Raw genomic sequence first — 21276 nt, 5'->3', positions numbered from 1 at the left:
TAGGATAGTCCGGGCAAGATTGTAGTTAACACTTAAGATCAGGGGTCCCCAAACATTTTTCAGTGAGGGCCTCATAACTCTTCCCTTTCTAATGGGGGGCCAGGGTCCGTTTGTAACAGAAAAAGTGACGATCACAGCATAAAAATGCATAGTTTTCCAGAAAGCCACACATAACCAAATAACTATTTTCGTTTTTTTTCACCTAAAAAAGTCTGGAAATCTAATTTTAGGCCCAAAAATTTTGACATCTTTCAAATCATCTTCTTAGAGTCAAAACAGGTGTAGAATATAACAACAAAAACATAATGTCTTTTATTTATCTACTTAAAAAAATTATTTACCGTAAAAGTGGGCTATATTTTTGTCACAACTATTTGCAAACTATTCTCCCTAAGTTAAATAATGTTCCCGAAATATACCTTTTTTCTCTTCTTTTGTGTCTGAGATTGATCAAAAGACTTGGACCCCGACTTTTTTATTGTCCGCCTGCTCATCACTGCCCCCCAAATTGAGGGTTGCTAGGTAACCACAACCAGCTGTTAGGTCAAAGCCCATTGAGCCCATTTTGGCAACGCGTCAAATGACAATTTCTTTTTTTGTCTGAATCCTCGCTGTGAACTCTGCAACCTGGCAGCGGCTGTGACGTCACAGGTGGAAAAATCGTCCTCATTTCCTTTTGTTTTTTTTTTGCACTTGTATTGTTCCATAGTGTGGCTTTTCAAATTCAGGAGCTTTTCATCACCTTTCCAGCAGAAACGAAAAAAAATGAGATGGGAAGATAGAGCGGGGAAGAAATAGCAGAGGGAAAAAAAAAGGGAGGAAAAAGTGGTTTGAATTTGTCATTCTAGAGTAAGTGCTGATGCTAGACTCTGCCTGAGGGTTATTAACTGTGATTCGAGATGGTGGTCCGCACAATTATTTGGGAACTCATAATAGCACACGTAATACAATCCCAGGGTAGATACTGAGGAGACCATCTCACTAACAAGAGATTCAGCCTGACAAAATCCAACGAATAAATGAATACAATGTATTTATTTCTGCATTAGAACAGCTTATGTTTTTTATTGTGGCCTTTTTAATATGACGAAACTGTATCATGATACACAGCTGTTTCATGAGGCCTCATCCAACCAAGAAAGCTTTTTTGACCATCATCTTTATTCTTCTCCCCAACTGCCTAGATTGATGGACAAATAATCCCTTTACTAGTGAAGGTCCGATGAAGCTTCATGATGCTTCATGAAACAGTGTCATGTTGTTTAGAGGTCAGTAGGTGGCGCCATTAGTTTAAAAAAGATGTGAAGTTTCATTAGAACATTTGTTCAAACCAAAGAAAAATAGTGCAGAGACCGCCATCTAATGGACTCTGAAAATAATGACACTGTTTCATGAAGCTTCACACAACGCTATCCTTTACATTTTCTCCTACGAAAGACATTCAGTTACACAAATAAGAGTCTTTTTAATAACCTCTTTCGTCCTGCTTATAGTGTTGATAACATTTTACAAATAATGTTAAAGGTAGTGATGGGTTAATGAGGCGTCATGAAACAGCTGTGTCCTGTATCATGATACAGGTTCTTCATTTTCAAAGGCCACTAGTGGGAACTCTCTTCTAATATATGGCTCTGATCTCACAATTCAATGAAACCTGGCATCATTTTTCAAACTTGGAGAGCCATCTAGTGGCCTTTCCATATGAAGACACAGTATCATGATACAGTGTACTCACCACACAGCTGTATCATGATACAGTGTTTTCACAACACAGCTGTATCATGATACAGTGTTTTCACTACACAGCTGTATCATGATACAGTGTTTTCACTACACAGCTGTATCATGATACAGTGTTTTCACTACACAGCTGTATCATGATACAGTGTTTTCACTACACAGCTGTATCATGATACAGTGTTTTCACTTTAGAGCTGTATCATGAGGCCTAATTAACCCATCACTAGTAAAAGGTGAGTTGATGAGTTCATTCCAACTATCAGTTATGTGTTGCCAGTTGTTGGTGTAACAATGTGATTCGTAGCTATTACGGCCAGAAACCTCTTCATTGATGAAATCCTTTGTTTTGCAGACATTTCTGAAAGTATGAACACAGATTGATCATAACTCGAAGTGAGGTTATTTTCCACTCATTATTTGTGTTTAATTGAGGAAATACCTCCCTTGATAAAAACCTCTGACTCGAGGCGCTTGGCTTTCATTCTGGTTTCTCTTCCAACATGTCAGTACTTTTTTTTTTTATGAAAGACTGAGTTGAAAATCATGTTCACTGAAAAGACAAATATTCGTTGTAGGAATCCAAAACTGGCTTTTATTTGTCTGCACATCTGTAGTCCATTTGTGGGTTGTTGTTTTTTCTTGGGAATGTGCTGGCCAACTCTGCGAGAGTTTTCATACTTCCTGGAGGATGACTGAACTGTTGATTAGCAGCGTCTAAAGGATGATATCAGCGTTAAGTCGGACCGAGGTCCCCCCCCCCCAACCCCCGGGAGGGATGTCAGAACACACACCATCACCAGCGGGACCAAGCGATCCGCCGTCACACGTTATTGTTCCTCAAGCCGTCGGCCTTGTTCCTCCATTACTCTGCTGGCTCCGACACAATGCTGGCTATTGTGTAGCGATAAGCACAATAACGAGAGGTTGGCACATGCGGTTTACGTTCTCCGTCCAAATGATAGGCCGGCCAGAAATATCTCCCTCATTTAAAGTTGTGCTGCTAAAAAGTGGCGATACATATGGGGAAAAAAAGAAAAGAAAAAAAATCCACAGACGACGGCTGTGAGTCAGTTTAAAGAGATGCTGGTTCAATTTCTTTTACCGGAACAATCGCAGTTATCAGTCGTTGTTGCTCAGAGCACCTTCTAGTGAGTCATATAGTTGTATATTATATGGAAGTCAACTGTTTCTAATTAAAAATGACGATCATAAACTGTAATAACTGAGCTGTCTCTCACTTATACTGAGCTTTTTTTCATGAGCGTCCATTTCTAACCAGCATAAATAAGTAAATGTTTTAATGAATACTGAGTTAATGAAGTTCCAGATGAGACATGTTTTTAAATCTGCAGAGAAGCTGATGTAGTCGTTGGTAATACTTGAGCGTTTCAACATCCATCAAGAAACAGTGGCCAGCTTTAGTGTTTTTTAACTTGTGTTTAAAAGAGTAAGCAGAAGCATTTTGTTAAGCTATAGGTGTGACTGTTTCCTGTAGGATGTATGGATGTGTGAAATGTGTTAAAAAAAAATGTATTAATTAATATGGAATGTGTCTTACTGACCGAAAAACAAAACACTTTAATTGCATACAATGCAACAGTGTTTGACCTACTTCCTATATATAGTGTTACCAAGAGTTGTAAATATGTGTGTATATATATATATATATAATTAAAGCAGCACTACGGGTTAAAACATTGTCAAACACAGCATAAATATATATATAAATATTAAAAAAAAGATATATAGACAGTATCAAAACTGTGACCAAGAGTTTTAAGTAAATGTTTATGTCAAAGTACAGATTGGAATCCAGTAGGATCTGGAATCCTACTAGTACAAATTGGAATTATAATCCGTACTAGTAGGATTCCAGATTCTACTAGTGAATTCCAATCTCTACTAGGAGAGATTGGAATCCTACTACGATATTGGGATCTGAATATTGGAATTCCAATCTGTTTTAGGACAAATGAGAATTCTAACAGGACAATCTCCAAATCTAATAGGAGAAATTCGGATTACATCAAAAAAATTAAACCCTAACCCTAACCTATATCAATATTAAGATCCCAGCTCAGTAGCAGGATTCCAATCTGTACTAGTACAGTGGATTTTACTATTAGGATTCCAGATCCTACTGGATTCCAATCTGTACAGGGAAAAATATACATGAGTTTGTATATCATTAAATCAGAAATACAGGTTAAAAACCTTGTCAAAACGTGTAACTACAATGTCGTGGAACCTCTATGGCTATGTTGCCACATACAGCTTGATACAAAACAAGATATACTACTTCATAAGAAAACTCATTGGAGGCGGGTCATCCAAACAAAGTGACGTAGTTAAGAGCATGGTTCAAATAATAGCTAGAGTTCTACTAAGTCTTAATGACTCTTAAGAACCATTAAACCATCATGACAGGAAATATGAAGAAATAATAAGGCATTAAAGAAAATATTTTGACATTATTTGGATGATAAAAAGTATGACACGATGAATTACAAACCACAATAAAAACGACACGTCGCAAGAGGCTGGTTTCTTTCCCGGTACTGAAGTATTGACTGCAACTAGACTCATGTTAAAAATGACTTCATATCAACGTCTCTGTGCAAATCCTCCTTGTAACTTTTAACAATAATTCGTCAGGTATCCAAGTCGTTAAATCCCACATTAAAAAGCTCGTTACTAGTTAATTATCCAGCCGTTCATCATGTGTTTAGTGCGCCGCCACGTTCTGCCTTATTAGGCCGCAGAAGAAGCAATTAGCCATCAGGAAATAATTAATCAACAGGGTCTGACCTACTTCTTCCTACAAGTGACACGGCTGTTTCTGTCACCAGCTGCTCGGTGTGTGGGCGCCGCAATGTGCCGGAGACGTTGTGGGCGTGGGTGTCTGAGAGGACTCAGCAGGGGTGTGATGGTGGGAGCAGACAAAGAGGTGAAGTCACTAAAGGTGCCTGTAGGAACCGATATGACAAGGCATTTTTTACCTTCGTCATCTTTTAGATCAGGTGTCAAAACTCAATCTGAACCCCAACGCCCTCCAAGTTGTTGGCTGAAAATCATATTTAAACTATCTAAAGCATACCTGGGCAAAGTGCGGCCCGGGGCCCAAATGCGTCCCTTTTACTGTATTTATGCGGCCCTCGTGATGTCATAGTAGGATCATCTATAAATGGTTCTAATGCATCAACAAATGAATTTTGTATTTATTATTCAATTATATTTTTACACTTATTCACTTTTTCCATCCTTTCTTGTGTGTAGTTTTTCGAGTATATAACTTAAATAACTCTTCAACTAACTTAAAAAACATTTTTTTTAAGTTAGTTGAAGAAATGTTTTGAAAACAACTCACATATACAAGAATAAAATTGTAGTTTATTTAGCTTAATAAATTTCACGGCCTAATGACAAATGTACTTTTTTTTAACTTTTTTTTGGCTTGACGGACCCTAACAACATTCACAGAATTGAATGTGGCCCTTGAAGAATTGTAATTGCCCACCCCTGATCTAAAGTATGAGTCTAAATATTATATTGTCTTTCTTCTCCTTTTACCTTAGTCTCCTCACGTTACTTTTATTGGCAGTCGTATAATTGTTAGCATCAATAATCATATTGTTTCTTAATCTTATCTTAAACACTCGCATATTCATGGATCACAAAATCTCAACTCAAAGTAGAATCAATATTCTACTTTGAGATTTTTTATGTGATCTAGATCATTCTTTAATTTCTTGGTAAAGTTTGGTTGGGTTTTTTCTTTTGTTTTTTTGTATTGCATAATCAGATTTTGATAATATCCTACTTTAAGTCTTAAAATTCTGTTCTTCAGTAACTTTTCTAAGTTTTGTTTACTCATATAAATCATTATTGACATTGATTAGGTTTGACATTTTAATACATTTTTAACAAATTCCTAACGGAGGACTGATATTTCTACTGATATTCCAAAAATGGTTGATTCTTTAGGCAATGGCAATGAAATAGTTTGGTGATAAATAAATAAGGCTTGGCTTGCTGCATGTGATTTCCTGGCAATAGATATGAATGAGTCAGATATTTATAGTTATTTTTAAATCTGAAGACGCTGTATCATAATAACGTAAATAATAATAACAACATAAATAACAAGTGGCTGAACAGCAAAGCTCAGTTATAACATAAAAAATACATTTGTCTCTGCCATAAATTATTTCTGGAAGAAATCAGAATGTTTACAGTTGCCATCTAAATAATTTATTTCCTCTGTGTGCAGTTTGTCATCCATCATAAGAAAAAAAACAAACAACACAAGGAGCAACGGGACGCATCACTTTGTTCCATCCGTCAGCGAGTCGTGTGTTAAACAGATAGATGGTCCCTTTAACCGCTTTTTAAAAGGTGATCACTTACATCTTACAATACGTCCTTCAAGCTGCTCGCGGGAAAAAATGAAATATGGGAGATAATAGCGATAAAAGGCTGATGCCGAGATGCCTCGACTGCTCTTCAGCATGTCGTCCCCACTCGTCTTTTATCTCGGCGGCAGTTTTTCAACGTGCAGTCATTTGGACATTTGTTCCTTTAAGAATAAGCCACCAGTGTGTATGTTGAGATGTGTGTGTGAGAACTGCATTATTTATAATGTGTGCCTGTGCGGTCATATTATATTTATATATCTGTACAGCAATGTATGCACCTTTAGCTTTCTCACTATCCATTATCAAGTTTTAAATGTATATTTACTGACTAGCCACGGTTAGCCAACAGTAACTACAATGAAATAGTAAAATAATGTCATGTTAAAATTATATATTAAATATATAATCAATATAAAATTACATATTAAATATATTAAAAGATTAAATTAAAAGAGTCTCAAATAAAACTAGAAAAACAAAAAATGTTATACTTCACTTCTAGAAATCCTTGCCATGTTCTTTAGATATTATTTTGTTAGTTGTTTTTAAGTTTTTCTTGGTGAGTTTCAACACGACAAATTGTTATTTGTTTACTCCTATATTGAAGAAACACTTGGGATTGAAAATATTGTTTCTGGCTTCCCCTAGTGTTACTGTCAATAATGTGGCTCCTCAATCGCGCCATTGCCACGTACCACATGTGAAAGTGTTTACCAGTTTCTCATTTGTTTATCCTCCTGGCAACGTCGAATACTCTCTTGGTAAATCAAAGTTGTACATCGTTAAAATAAGAGCTAGAGTTCTACTGAGACAAAACTTGAACAGAAAGATTGCCGTTTGATTCCTCTATCCATCCATTTTCGGGTCCATTTCTTGCCATGTCCTAGCTACTTCTATGGCTAACAATGAGGCATTGAAACTTAGGGTGTCCAACTCAATTACCCTTTTTCTTTGTATTATTTTAAACACGATTCGTGTAGGTCAACCACATGAACTGTAATCTGCCAATCATCTGGCAGGCCACATAAAATGACTTATGGATGGATGCTTGGATGGATGGATGGATCTCCTCTGGAAATTGGGTTTCCAGTTGGGTACACCAAGTTTCGTTTAAAATAAGAACAAAGTGCAAACAAAAGAACAAATGGCAAGAGACGACAAGTGCAAGTATAAATAACAGATCAAAAGGAGAATAACAGAATATATTCTGAATAAAATTCAGAATTATACAGCCTAGTAGCACGAGAAATGAATGTGTCCCTGAGTCTATTAGTGTTGAATCTCCTTCTCTTCAGACCAGATAAGTTTGACATGTGTTCTTTAGACAGAGGAGGCGTGATAGTTGACATGACATACGATTTCAGACTGAATTTGTCATTGTTGCGTCCTAAAGTACGACGTATGACTTTTTGACAAGCGATTTGTATTTTTGAATATATTTAATATACCAAGATGTGTTTTTTTTTATCTTTAATCTAAGACACAGCGTCGCACGCCGTTGCCATACATATTGGGATCCCAGCTGCCGAAATGTGAAACCAACAGAGAGAGAACCGACTTGGACATCCTCTCTCCTGCAGCACAGATGCCACTAAATAAAATATTTCATAATCCTTGCCCAAATCCTCTAATCACCATGACAACAGGCAGCAGGGAGTCAGAGAGTGCTGGTGTGTGGACCCTCCCTCCCCTTCCTCCCTCCCTCCCTCTCTCCACTTCTTTCTCTTTTTGATCTTTTATATCTCCTTATTCAGAAGAATTTAAGGACGTTATTTCCTCACTCTCTCCTCTCAAAATCCTCTGCGGCATCAGAGGTTGCCAAGTCACTAAGTTAGTGAGGGAAACTAGAAGTATTAATTAAAAAAAAAACTTTATTTAAATCTGATTTTAATGTTTGACAAAAATGGATTCAGACGAGTGAGAAGATGCTAAACTAAACTCTGGGCGTAAAGAGGGACACTTGTAATGTTGTTGTAATGGAGGAAGATCTTTTTAAGTGTTAAGTGAACTAAGGCTGCCGCGACACACGAACACACACTTGTGTGTGTCGACAAGATAATTGAGGTGGTGACCTCACGGGGTGAAAAGACCTGTTGCCTAGTAACTGCATGAGTAACAGCAATGAAGGGGTTGGCCATATCATAAACTCTGCAAATGTGATATCCAAGTGTTCCAAGTGTGTGTGTGTGTAGGTGGATCCGTTGTGTGTTTTTTGCGCGCGCATTGATCCAGTGTCAGGTGTGAGAGTGTGTTACAGTTCCTCACTTGCTGCTTTTGTGTGTGTTTCCCTTCATATAAATATTGAATATGTGCTTTTCTCTGCAGGTATTCGGCCCCAGATTATGAATGGGCCTATGCACCCGCGCCCCCTGGTGGCGCTGCTGGATGGGCGCGACTGCACCGTGGAGATGCCCATCCTCAAAGACCTGGCGACCGTGGCCTTCTGTGACGCCCAGTCCACCCAGGAGATCCACGAGAAGGTAAAAATCCCTGCAATATTTCATATGAAGATCTAGCATACGAGGGGATTTCAGTAAAAAATGCTTGGGTTTAACGCTTTGGAAAGTATTTTGGAATTCAACATTTTTTCCTCTTATACCACAGTCACATCCCTCCCTCCATAGAAAAGGAAATAACTGGAGGTTCCAGTCCAGCTCTCGGCAGCTGTTTTGAATGTCTGTGTGGTTGAACAGTTTTACTGATTTATTATAATCGTCGCACTGATTACTGGATGGAGATGAATAAATACATAATCATATGTTGTATGAAATAAACAAGACGATCACGTCGACTCATGATAGATATTTTTGACAAACAAGATGTTTCAGATTTTCTTAAAGGGATATAGTTCAACTTCAAATTCAAATTTCACTCATTTTCTACTCGCCCTCATGTCGACTAAGGGTTGGGATTATTTACAGAGTGATCTGTTACTTTTTAGAGTTATAGACAAATATTTGTTCATTTTAAAGTAGCGACTGGAGCTCAGTTGTCTTCGTCTTCATCTGTAAAGACACTTAAAAACATCCAAATACAAATACTGCTCGTCTGTAACATCCATCTTGTTTTGAAGCCCAGACAAGGGAAATTATTCAGAAAAAAATTGTTCATATTTTAAACTTGTTTTTAACGGAGGATACCAGGTCATCATCGCAAATCGTTTGAATGATGTTATATTTCAAGAAGTAGCTGAAAGACCTGAAATCTTCTGCTAAAAACAAGCTTGAAAAATAGATTTGTTAATTTATTTTGGCAACAATTTGTTATGTCGATGATTCAAATAAATAATGGACGTTACAGACAAGCAGTATGGAGGTATTTGGATGTTTTTAAGTGTCTTTTTTTGGACGAAGATGAAGACATCTCTGTCTATAACTCTAATGTTCAGTTCCTAAATGTGATGCATTGATTCAGAGTCTTATGTAGTTTTGCTGTCACTTCAGAGCAGATGGATCCTCATTATCCTCCAACTTCACTCTTCGCTCTTTTAATAATATTCCAGCCCACAGGCGTGATCCACTTTCCCAGTTCAATTAGACTGGTTTTGTGTCTGGGCCAGCAGCTTTTGTGAAGCGGGGGGGAGGTGGGGGAAGAGAGGAGGCTGATGGTAGAATTGTTTTCAGAGCCAGAGCAAGAAGTTTAGTAACATCTCCTTTTACCGTGTGGCGTCAAGATCTCACCTCTCCAACAAGATGTTGTACAAAGATTTGATATTAATGGTTCATTGATTTAGTTTGTATTCATTGATGCCGAACACATGTCTGAGAAGCAGTTGTTAAGTTCCCTTTGCACAGAGTTAAGATAAAATAATCCAATGTAAAATTAACAACAAAACTGTCATTAAAAATTTGATATGAAGGGGAAAGACAAACATTTTTTCCGACCAAATGAAAAACATTTTATAAGATAGAAAAATACAATAAACTGTTCTATATTATCTTGATTTTATTCACTTTTGTATTGTTCAGAAAATGTTGAAAAAACAACGTTGTTTGAACTTTTAAAAGACAATAATATAAGCAGTTAAGTGGAAGAGCAGATAATGGTCAACATGCACCAAGAGTCAGTAACGAAGATGAGTGGAAAACACTTCAGTGTGGGATTAAGTTCATTTTTCAACGCCTAAAGAGTGATTTTATCAGCATCTTTCAAGATTTCTATTGAAGCTAATGCATAATATTAATATATTTTACGCTGAATAAGTATTCCTCTATATCTACAAGTGTTGTTGTGATCATTTTTCTTACATGTTGCACTTAAACTATTGACTCACACAAGCTTCAATGAAGACGCGTTGAAAGTATTTCTTTCACGGTGCAACGACTTCATGTTGAGTTTTCAAAAAGCTCTCTCATTTGTTTTGTTATTTTAAGGTCAAGATTTTATTCTGGAACAGACGCACACGACATTAAAACGATCACTTTGAAAAGGAAGGTTGTGAAAACCTGTACTAAGAATTTAATGTCTCACGGCAAAAAATAAAAACATTTATAGGCTTTTTTTCCCTTTTTTTTCCTTATTAACAATTTAGATACTGAGAGGTTGAATAAGATATATTTTTTTAACTGAATGAAAAAAATATATATATTTAAATTAACATTTTGAAGCATAGAGTTTGATATTCTAATTCCAATCATTAAAAAAAATGTTTCTTAAATTCAATATTATTTGTAGCCTTTCAAATTCAATAAAAAAAAATGTTGGTTAAATACTGTCAAATACAGTTTGACTACTATACCAATATTTCTATATTGAAATGAAAAGGCTACAAATTAAAAGAAAATACTGCATTTGGAAGATGTGTATTATTGGAATTACAACATGGAAATTAAATTATGAAAAAAAATCGATAATTCTGAAAATATTTCATTAAAAAAATGGTAAAAATGACCTTTTAATATGGTTATTAAAAACAAAGTCGTTCATATCTTGAATATATTCAATAAAACATTTATATTAGTATACATAAAAGACAGTATTCTACTATATAAATATATTTAAATAAAATATCCTCCTCTTACACAGAGATAAAAATAGATTCAAGTGGTAAAAAACCATTGTAGGATGAAGTTCACAACAATTACGTGACCATTCTTGAAGTAGTATTTGTTAAACATCTTGTCAAACACTTGTAAATACCACCTTCCTTACTAACTGCTGTCCACTTGAAGTTGCCAGGCAACCTGTGGGGATCCTTCATCCCAACGAAATGACGCATCAGCAATAACATAATGAATCCCTTCGGCTAAAAAAGAGAGAGCAGTCGTCTTAACAAATGTTCCATTACCCCGAGTAAAAAATTAGCTTGTCGTCTTTGTTGCGATATTCACGACCCGCCGCTGTAGATAATAGGCCTCCAACAAGAAGGATGCGACGTGAGCGCTCTGTGTGGCGAGCACGCTCAAGACTGCAGTACTTTAACTAATGAGCATAATTCAAACCCCATTTGCTCACTATTTCCACTTCATCCGGCTCGGCTCGTTTCCCTGGTGCTTCCTCTCTGGCTCTGTGTCGTTTTTCCAGCCTCGTTTCCATCCAAAAGCTGGCTCAAGTAAATACAATTCATGTTGAGTTTTTAGCTTCACTCATATACTCGTAATTAAAACTCTCCGTCGATAGATTTTAAAAGCTTTACTTACACTTGCAGCTGCTGTGTTTTTCACACTATAAGCACCGGGTTTGAAGGTGCATTGAGTCTAGTGCATCTTTATAGTTTACAGTAACACTACGTAAAACTATCTAATACTACAGCGCCTTAAGAAGAAATACTACAGTGACTTCACAGACTAATAGTACAGTGCCTCCTTAGAGTAATACTTATGTACCTCCGCAGAGTAAAACTACTGTGCCTTAGCAGAGTAATACTACAGTGCCTCCTAAGAGTAATACTACGGTACCTTCGTAGTGTAATACTACTATACCTCCACAGAGTAATACTACAGTGCCTTCCCAGAGTAATGCTACGGTGCCTTCGCAGAGTAATTCTACCGTGCCTCCTTAGAGTAATACTACAGTGCCTTTGCAGAGTATTACTACAGTGCCTTCCCAGAGTAATGCTACGGTGCCTTTGCAGAGTAATTCTACCGTGCCTCCTTAGAGTAATACTACAGTGCCTTTGCAGAGTATTACTACAGCGCCTTCACAGAGTAATTCTACCGTGCCTCCTTAGAGTAAAACTACAGTGCCTTTACAGAGTATAACTACAGTGCTGTTGCAGAGTAATAATATGGTGCCTTCTCAGAGTATTACTACATTACGTTCACAGAGTAATACTACATTGCCTTCCAGTGTAATACTAGTGTACCTCCGCAGAGTAATACTATGGTGCCTTCGCAGAATATAACTATATTACTACAGTACCTTTGCAGAGTAATACTACAGTGCCTCCTTAGAGTAATAGTACTTCACATAGTAATACTACCGAGCCTCATGGAGTAATACTTACAGCTTCGCGCAGTAATACTACAGAACTTTGCAGAGATATACAATAGAGCTTCACGGAGTAACACCACGGTGCCTCGCAGAGTAACAATACAGAGCATTGAGAAGTAATACTACGGTGCTTCGCAAAGTAACAATACAGAGCCTTTAGGAGTAATACTAAAGAGGCTTGCGGATTAATACTACTGTGCCTCGCAGAGTAATAATACAGAGCTTCGTGGACTAATACTATGGAGCCTTGCTGAGTAATAATACGGAAGCTTTGCGGTCAAATTCCTCTAACCATGGTGTCATACTACGATGCCTTGCGTAGTAATACGACAAAGCCTACCATAGTAATACTTTGTCGTAATACTACGGCGGCATGCGGAGTGAATCGGTCAAATGCATTATAATCAATGGCGGTGAGTCAGTTCACCCAGGATTAAAACATAAGACCTGTTGTTGATTTATAGTGTTTATTGTCTGCTCTGCTGGTTTCTAACTGGACTCTATGGATCTTCCTGCTCTCACTCTTCCCCTGTTTGCACACCGCCTGGATGAATTGATTGTGACAAACACCAGCTCGGTAAAGAACTCATTATGAACACTCTTGTATTTTAGAGTGCACGTAAACAAACCATTTGCATTTAGATGAAGGATAGAGCACATTAAAGTGCATCCAGCCGAGCGCAGCAGTATTAATGCCGACCAACACATGTCCCTCATACATAATAATATTCGCCGCATCTGAATATGAATGTGGCTGATATTGATTAAGAACAACAATGGTCATCATTCCACACATGCAAATTCGACGTGGCGGAGAAAGTGTGACGGATGAGGTTTGGCTTCTTCTCAGGTGCTGAACGAGGCGGTCGGCGCCATGATGTATCACACCATCACCCTGACCAGAGAAGACCTGGAGAAGTTCAAAGCGCTTCGCATCATCATCCGCATCGGCAGCGGCTACGACAACATCGACATCAAGGCGGCCGGCGAGCTCGGTGATTAGAGCGTCCATTTCCCCGTCTGTCATTTATCAAACAAATAGGCCAAAAATTAACCTTCAGCAAACAACTATTAAACCTTTATAGTCATCTATATTATCTGTTCTTTTATTTTCCCTTGACATGACACATTTATTATCCAAAACATTGTTTTTTTTAAAAATTAGGTTAAATGATAGAATTTAAAATAAATATTTCAAGAAAATATACAAACACATTAAATAAATGTTCTGGTTCCATTGACAGAGAAATTAACCAAAAATAAATACTGTAGTATATTTGCTGTTAATAGTCTGATTTATTTGATATGTTTATTATTTTCTAATATAGTTTTGAGCAAAAAAAAACAGAAATTTAAAGTTTCTTATTTAATTGGTATACTTACTTCGATTTACAGAATTTAGATTATAATCTTCACAAGGGGGTAAAGTACAGTTCAATATACTACATTTTAATAATAAAAATAGTATATAAAACTATGGGACGGACATAAATTCAAATTTTGATGTAAGAAATGATACTGTTTAAAAACAAACGTATCATACTTTATCCGGGGCTTAATTTAAGTCATAAAATAATTGAAATAATAATTTTTTTCTACTTCAATTTTAATGTGTTAATGTGTTTTTGATACTTTTATATAACTTTTTTTATGAAATTATACATAGATTGATCCAAAAACTGCAGTTTTAGATATTATTTTAATTTCCATTTCTTCTTAATAAATAAAGTGATATGTCTAACATTAAACACAATGTAAATAATATAAAGAATTTGTAGTTTTGCTGTAACTTAATTTGTTACACAAAGTTAAAGAACCTCAAGTCATCTTTATTATTCCCTTAACAGGCATCGCCGTTTGTAATATACCATCAGCGGCCGTGGAAGAGACGGCCGACTCGACTCTCTGTCACATTCTCAACTTGTACCGAAGAAACACCTGGCTGTACCAGGCTCTCCGGGAGGGCACGCGGGTCCAGAGCGTGGAGCAGATACGGGAGGTGGCGTCGGGCGCCGCCAGGATCCGAGGAGAGACGCTCGGCCTCATCGGGTTTGGTGAGAATCATGATGTTTTCAAGCAGAAATCCAAACTTTCTTAAATGAAACATGTTTTAAATAAACATCTCCTGAACCAACTTTAAGAAATCTATTCTGGAAGATACATATTTAATATCTGTGGTGCATTCTGGGTCGACTCACGTTCCCTCTGTGCTCCCCCAGGTCGCGCGGGTCAGGCCGTGTCGATGCGGGCGAAGGCTTTCGGCTTCAGCGTCATCTTCTACGACCCGTACCTGCAGGACGGGCTGGAGCGCTCGCTCGGCGTCCAGCGCGTCTACACACTGCAGGACCTTCTGTACCAGAGCGACTGCGTGTCTCTGCACTGCAACCTGAACGAACACAACCACCATCTCATCAACGACTTCACGATCAAACAGGTCAACGATCCAGTCCCACGTCTTTAGGAGGCTAATAGTAATAATATCGAATGGTTGATTTTAACACTTCTGATGTAGAAAATTGGATTTTTGGTGTGTTTTTTTTGCAAAGGATTATTTTTTTTTATAATTATAACTTTATAATTTTGATTTAATTCAATCATTTCTATATTTACAGGTTGTTTTTTATATTTATTTGAAATGTTGAATTCTTATGGGCTTTTAAATTCAAATATTTGAACATAAAATACAATTTTTTTTATAGGAAAGTAGGTGCTTTTTTTTTTAATACTTGAAATGTAAAACTAGATATATTTAGAGGTTGATTTAGATTTCCTTTTAAAATTGAATTATTCATATATATATATATAAATATATATATATATATATATATATATTTCTTTAACACAGATTGATATTCTAATTCAAATAATTCTTTAAATTAAATATAAACTATTATTAAATTAATGTTTTAATTTTAGCCTTTTAAATCCAATATCAAAATCTATGCACTTTTATTCAAACATTTTTATGTTTTATTTAAATTATATATATTGAATTCCAGAATATTTTATTTTTTATTTTGAAGATTTTCAATTAAAATAAAACTTATTTAAGAAAAATAAATTAAAACTCTACAAGTTTAAAGTAACAGTACAAACTGTGAACAGATGCGTCAAGGAGCGTTCCTGGTCAACGCCGCCCGCGGGGGTCTGGTGGACGAGAAGGCTCTGGCTCAGGCCCTGAAAGAAGGCAGGATACGAGGGGCGGCGCTGGACGTCCACGAGACCGAGCCTTTCAGGTTGTTACCGATGGTTGTGACAAAAAATCTCAACGTTCATCCTAAACGTCTGTTCCTTGCATTCTAGCTTCTCACAAGGGCCACTGAAAGACGCCCCCAACTTGATCTGCACCCCTCACACCGCCTGGTACAGCGAGCAGGCGTCCCTAGAGATGAGAGAAGCTGCTGCCACAGAAATACGAAGAGCCATCACTGGTATGAGACCCGATCTACAGGAGTCAGGACTATAGTCATATAGCTGTGTTGACACAGGAATAATTTTTGTCAGCCAACATTCCATGTTCTGCTATTAAAGAGCATATAGATATATATATAACATATATATGAGGATCACAGGGGTTTTGATGAGCAGAGAGTCAACAACAACAGCCTCATCTAAAAACATTAACCTGGGTTACCCTCAGGCACCCTCGGTATATGTGAGGCCCATGCCAGGCAGGAGTAATACTTCCAAGCCTTGCGGAGTAATAATACCAAGCTTTGCAGAGTAATACTACCATGGCTTGCAGAGTTTTACTACTAAGCTTTGTGGAGTAATAATAAAGGGTCTTGCGAAGTTATACTACCATGCCTTGCGGAATAATATTACTAAGCCTTGCAGAGTAATACTACCAAGACTTTCAAAGTAATACTACCAAACCTAGCACAGTAATACTACCAAGACTTCCAAAGTAATACTACCAAACCTAGCACAGTAATACTACCAAGCCTTGCAGAGTAATAATACCAAGGCTTGCGGCATACTACCACCAAGCCTTGCAGTGTAATAATACAGAGTTTTGCAGAGTAATACTACCAAGACTTCCAAAGTAATACTACCAAACCTAGCACAGTAATACTACCAAGCCTTGCGGAGTAATACTACCAAGCCTTGCAGAGTAATAATACAGGGTTTTGCGGGGTAATACTACCAAGCCTTTCGGGGTAATAATACCAAGCCTTGCGGAGTAATAATACAGGGTCTTACGGAGTAATATAACGAGCCTTGCCGATTAATAATACTAAGCTTTGCGGAGTAATAATACCAGGCCGGGCAGAGTAATACTACTGACCATTGCAGAGTACTACTACCAAGCCTTGCAGAGTAATAATACAGGATTTTGCAGAGTAATACTACAAAGCCTTGCGTGGTATTTCTACCAAGCCCTGTGGGGTAGTAATACTAAGCCTTACGGGGTAATACTACCAAGTCTTCTCTTGACTCCGAACAGAATAGACAGATCAGGTTCAGTGAAATAATATTCATGATCACGTTCTTAAATGTTTTAAATAGAGATTAAGTTAATATTATCTGCCTCTAAGTTCTGACATTCTGATCATTGAAAAGGCAAAATGGAAATCAAGATTTAAGTGTAGCGAGGTCTGTCTGAGCTTCAAAGTCTCTTAGCAGGAGCTAACTGGTGTCTTATTGAATATTTTGTTTCCCTCAGGTCGTATTCCTGACAGCCTCCGGAACTGCGTCAACAAAGAGTTCTTCATCAACTCGGCACCGTGGGGGGTCATGGAGCAGCAGCAGCAGATGCACCCGGAGATCAACGGGGCGGCGTACAGGTGAGTCCTGGACCTGCTGCTACGCTTCACTCCTGATCTTAAGGCTGGGTTCGGACCATGTGTGGAGACAACTTGATCAACTGCTTCTCTCACACAGCCGAGTCAACCAAACCATGGTACAGGCCATAGCCACGGGGGGAATGCAGGACAAATTATATACCTAAATCTCAAACAGGTAAATGTCCCTGCTGGTCCAGAGGCCATATCATACGACATCATTAATACTCCCCTGAACACCCACATCCTCCCTGATCCCGTCCTGATGAAAGGACCGTGTCTTAACAAATGTGTGTGTGTTTGTGTTTTACTAGGACATTAGCAACCCTGGTAGAAACCCAGGTGTGAGTGTGAGACTAACCATAGTCCAGCTAGTTGGGTGTCTACGTATCTGCCTGTTCCTATAATACCGTTGTAGCATTCTATCGTCCCGCCACTGGGGGCAGCAGAGGGTTTACAAACCATGAAGCTGAGCGAAATAATTTATTTTGCGTTGAAGATGTTGTGGTGAAATAGAGCAGTGGTCCTTGACCTTGTGTTACAGAAGACACAGTAATTCATATAATTTCTGTATTTTTTATTATTATTGTCTGAAATTTGTTTTTTAAAAGGTATTTTCTCTGAAGTAACATTAGCCATTGACGCTCATTTCGGTCAAGTTTACTCAGAAAATAAACCTGTTGACTTATGAAAATGAGTCAAACACAAACTCGAAACTATTTTTTTATTTTTTTTATTCTGGGAGTATAACGCTGACACTGCAAAACTTTATAATACTCTCCCTCTCCTCCTTTCCAGCTCCTCCTTATTCCAGAGTTTACAGGTTCACCCAAAACCAACTATTGCCTTTTGCTGATGTATTTTTGGTGAATTCATCTCCCTTTAAAACTGCACTCAGACGAAACATCTAACAAGTAGTGGTGGGTTGGTGAGACCTCATGATACAGCTGTGTAGTGAAGACACTGTATCATGATACTTCACGTTTAAGGCCACTAGATGGCACTCTCAGTTTGAAAATGATGCCAGGGTTACATTGAATCATTGGATTATTTCCTAACATTATAAAAAGAGAGCGCCATCTAGTGGGCTTTCCAAATAAAGACACTGTATCACGATGCAGTGTTTTCACCACACATCTGTATCATGAAGCCTCATCAACCCATCACTAATAACAAGATCATCATGTGTATCGTTCCTCGTCTGTAACCCGTCTGCAGTCGGCGCTGTTCTGATGATTTGATTCTGTTATGATTTTGTTTTTTTATTTTTATATTTAATTACCTGTAACTAAAATAGTAGGTCACATGACAGCATGTGTTGTAGCAGATGTTTCAGTTTTTAGCTCCAAGAAATGCTGTATTTAGAACATTATTGCGCCTTATTTCACACGCCTTAATAAAATACAGTAAATAATATAATTATATCGACTCATAAAAGTAAAAAAATGACACAATAGATAACATTATAGAGACTTGCATGGTCTTAACTAGACAGTTGGTTAGCGCTGCTGCTCTTAAACAACGTCAAATAATACAACAATATTTTGTCGCTGTAGTCAGTAGGTGGCGCTAGTAATATTAATGTTGGTTTAAATAAATGGAGAAAATGTATTGAAGTGAACTTCAATTTTATTAGTTGTAGATGTCAAAATGTAAATATGGAAGTATATTAATGCCGTCAGAATAGTAAATGGTTGAATGTAACACTTCAAATATTGAAACTATGATTTTCTTTCATGGAGAGAGAAGAAAGAGAAAGAATTTAATTAAATTTAATATTTGAATAGTAAAAGAGTACTGAGCCACTTGATTGAACTTTTAGATGATACGGCGAAACGTAGGCGACCATGCGACTGTTTTTATATTTTATATTACATATAATTATATTATACTGGCACGCTACGGGTTAAAATATATATACATTTACATACAATTATTCAATAAAACAAATTAAACCTTTCATTATCTAATTTTTTAAATTCTGTTCAAGCTAAAATTAAATATAGGAATAATTTAATTCAATTATTTAAATGATTAAATGCTTTAACCATTTACTATTTTTAGTAATTTTTAGTATTTTTATTTACCTATCTCTTAGTTAATAAACTATACTAAATTATAAACTATGAATAAAAAGAATAATGTCTGATACTGAACTGTATTAATGGGTAGAATTAAAGATGATAAATATTTAATTGAAAGGGATTTTAGGAGGAGATTTTTATAGTACTTAAATAATACTTGTTACTCCACAATAGTATGTTTCATGTATCATTTATGTTTGGTTATATCTGCTGTTCTGTCCACAGGTTTCCTCCCGGGGTCGTGGGCGTCGCCCCGGGTGGGATCCCCGGGCCAATGGAGGGGCTGCTTCCTGGAGGAATCCCCATCGCCCACACCCTCCCCCCTGGATCCCACCCGTCACAGGCCATCTCCCCCAACCAACCGTCCAAACACGGCGACCACATGAGAGAGCACATGACAGAACCATGAGACCCCGGGGAAAACGGAACTTCCGGGATTCCTCTCCGGTGGGAATCGTAAGCCGAGGGGCGGACGCCACACACAGCAACAGGACTGTCGACGACCGCTCGTCCTTCCATGTCTGTTTTTGTTGTGTTCATTTTTACCTCCTGAGGATCGTCGATTGGTGTTTCCTGCCACGGACATTTTCCATGTGGAGGAAGGAAAACCTTGACTCTTCGAACGATCGCAAAACTTCTCTCTTTTTCCTCGTCAGCTTCACCTCAAGATGTTTTTTCTGTTTCTCCGACTGTGTGTTTTTAGATTGTTTTTGCAAGTGAACGAAAGTAAATTCATCATAATCACCTGTTGCTGAAGATGTTGAATGTAGAATGCTTTTAACTGCTCCTGGGATTGGATTTGGGCTTTTTTTTTTTCTTCTTCTTTTTTTCTCTCCCCAAGATGACCCTTTAAAACAAAAACACAAAAACACGTAGATAGAAGTCAAAAGTGTTTCTTGGTTTTAATTTTGTCCCAAATATTTATTTCTTAGCTGTTTGCGTATTTAAATGTGATCAAAAAATCACACTTAATCATTTTCACATTAAATTTTAGATTGACACTGCGGCCAATTTAATAATCACCACAAATTCAATTAAAAATATGAAAAAAAAGCCACTTCCTAAATAAATAACTTCCTTTTATCATTTATTTTGCATATTTTAATTGATCTATATCAAATGTATGTTTTGTTGATGTTCAATGTGTTTCCGTCTGTTAGATTTGTATTTGACCTGTCGAGTGTTCAGGTGATCATAGTCTCGAGTGAGCGTCCTGTTTTTTCCTCCCTCCGCTGACCCCCGACTTCTCTTTATTTCGTTCTCTGCTCGAACCCCGACTCCACCGGCTGGACTCGCCGTCACCCTGTCGCGCCCTGACACGTACACGAGAGGAAGCTGCTAGCAAATGGTTTTTAGTGTGAGTGTTTGTGTTTGTTTTCTTGTACAAGGTGAACGTTTAGCATTACATCGCAGCTGGAAACAATAAATAAAACAACCGGTTCTGATCGATTGGTGAGACTGTGTCGTTTTTTTCTTTTGGTGGAGAGAATGTTGAGTTCTATAAAAGAGGGCAAACGACGTCTTGCTCCCACAGAAATCTAAAGAAAAAGAGGATTTATTTACAAATAAACGACAGTGACTGACCTTGCTAACTACTACTAATCTCATTATTTCCTTTATTTGACTAGGTGATCATGTATCTGAGGTAAGAAACCAGACCTTCACTATATGTATGTGGCATCATGAGGTCAAAGATCATGTAGAAACTAAGAAATGTTGTTTGTAGATATTTCTGTTGTATTTCTAGAATCTAAATATGACTAAAGGGGTTTAGTTTTAGGAATTATGTCATTATATGAGTATTTATTGCCCTTCAAAGAA

At 37.4% G+C, this 21276-nt stretch overlaps 1 protein-coding gene across 5 annotated transcripts in view; it reads left to right on the top strand.

Moving 5' to 3' along the window:
* Window positions 1-20906, top strand: part of ctbp2a (C-terminal binding protein 2a) — a 71193-nt gene extending 50287 nt beyond the window's left edge. For 3 of the 5 annotated variants that reach the window (XM_087802203.1, XM_087802200.1, XM_087802204.1), the window contains 8 exons: window positions 8481-8635; window positions 13438-13582; window positions 14435-14641; window positions 14807-15021; window positions 15693-15823; window positions 15891-16018; window positions 17254-17374; window positions 19681-20906. In XM_087802203.1, the coding sequence (XP_087658329.1) occupies window positions 8481-8635; window positions 13438-13582; window positions 14435-14641; window positions 14807-15021; window positions 15693-15823; window positions 15891-16018; window positions 17254-17374; window positions 19681-19864 (1286 nt within the window). In that variant the 3' untranslated portion in view covers window positions 19865-20906. Of the gene's footprint in view, window positions 1-8480; window positions 8636-13437; window positions 13583-14434; window positions 14642-14806; window positions 15022-15692; window positions 15824-15890; window positions 16019-17253; window positions 17382-17471; window positions 17552-19680 lie in introns of those variants that run through there. The other 2 variants (XM_087802201.1, XM_087802202.1) reach the window with 2 other exon arrangements.
* The last annotated feature ends 370 nt before the right edge of the window (window positions 20907-21276 follow it).

Source organism: Callionymus lyra, chromosome 11 (genome assembly GCF_982586985.1).
Source record: "Callionymus lyra chromosome 11, fCalLyr1.hap1.1, whole genome shotgun sequence".
NCBI classification, from domain to species: Eukaryota; Metazoa; Chordata; class Actinopteri; order Syngnathiformes; family Callionymidae; genus Callionymus; species Callionymus lyra.
The sequence above is the reverse complement of the archived record's forward strand: the minus strand, read 5'-3'. Positions and strand labels throughout refer to the sequence as shown.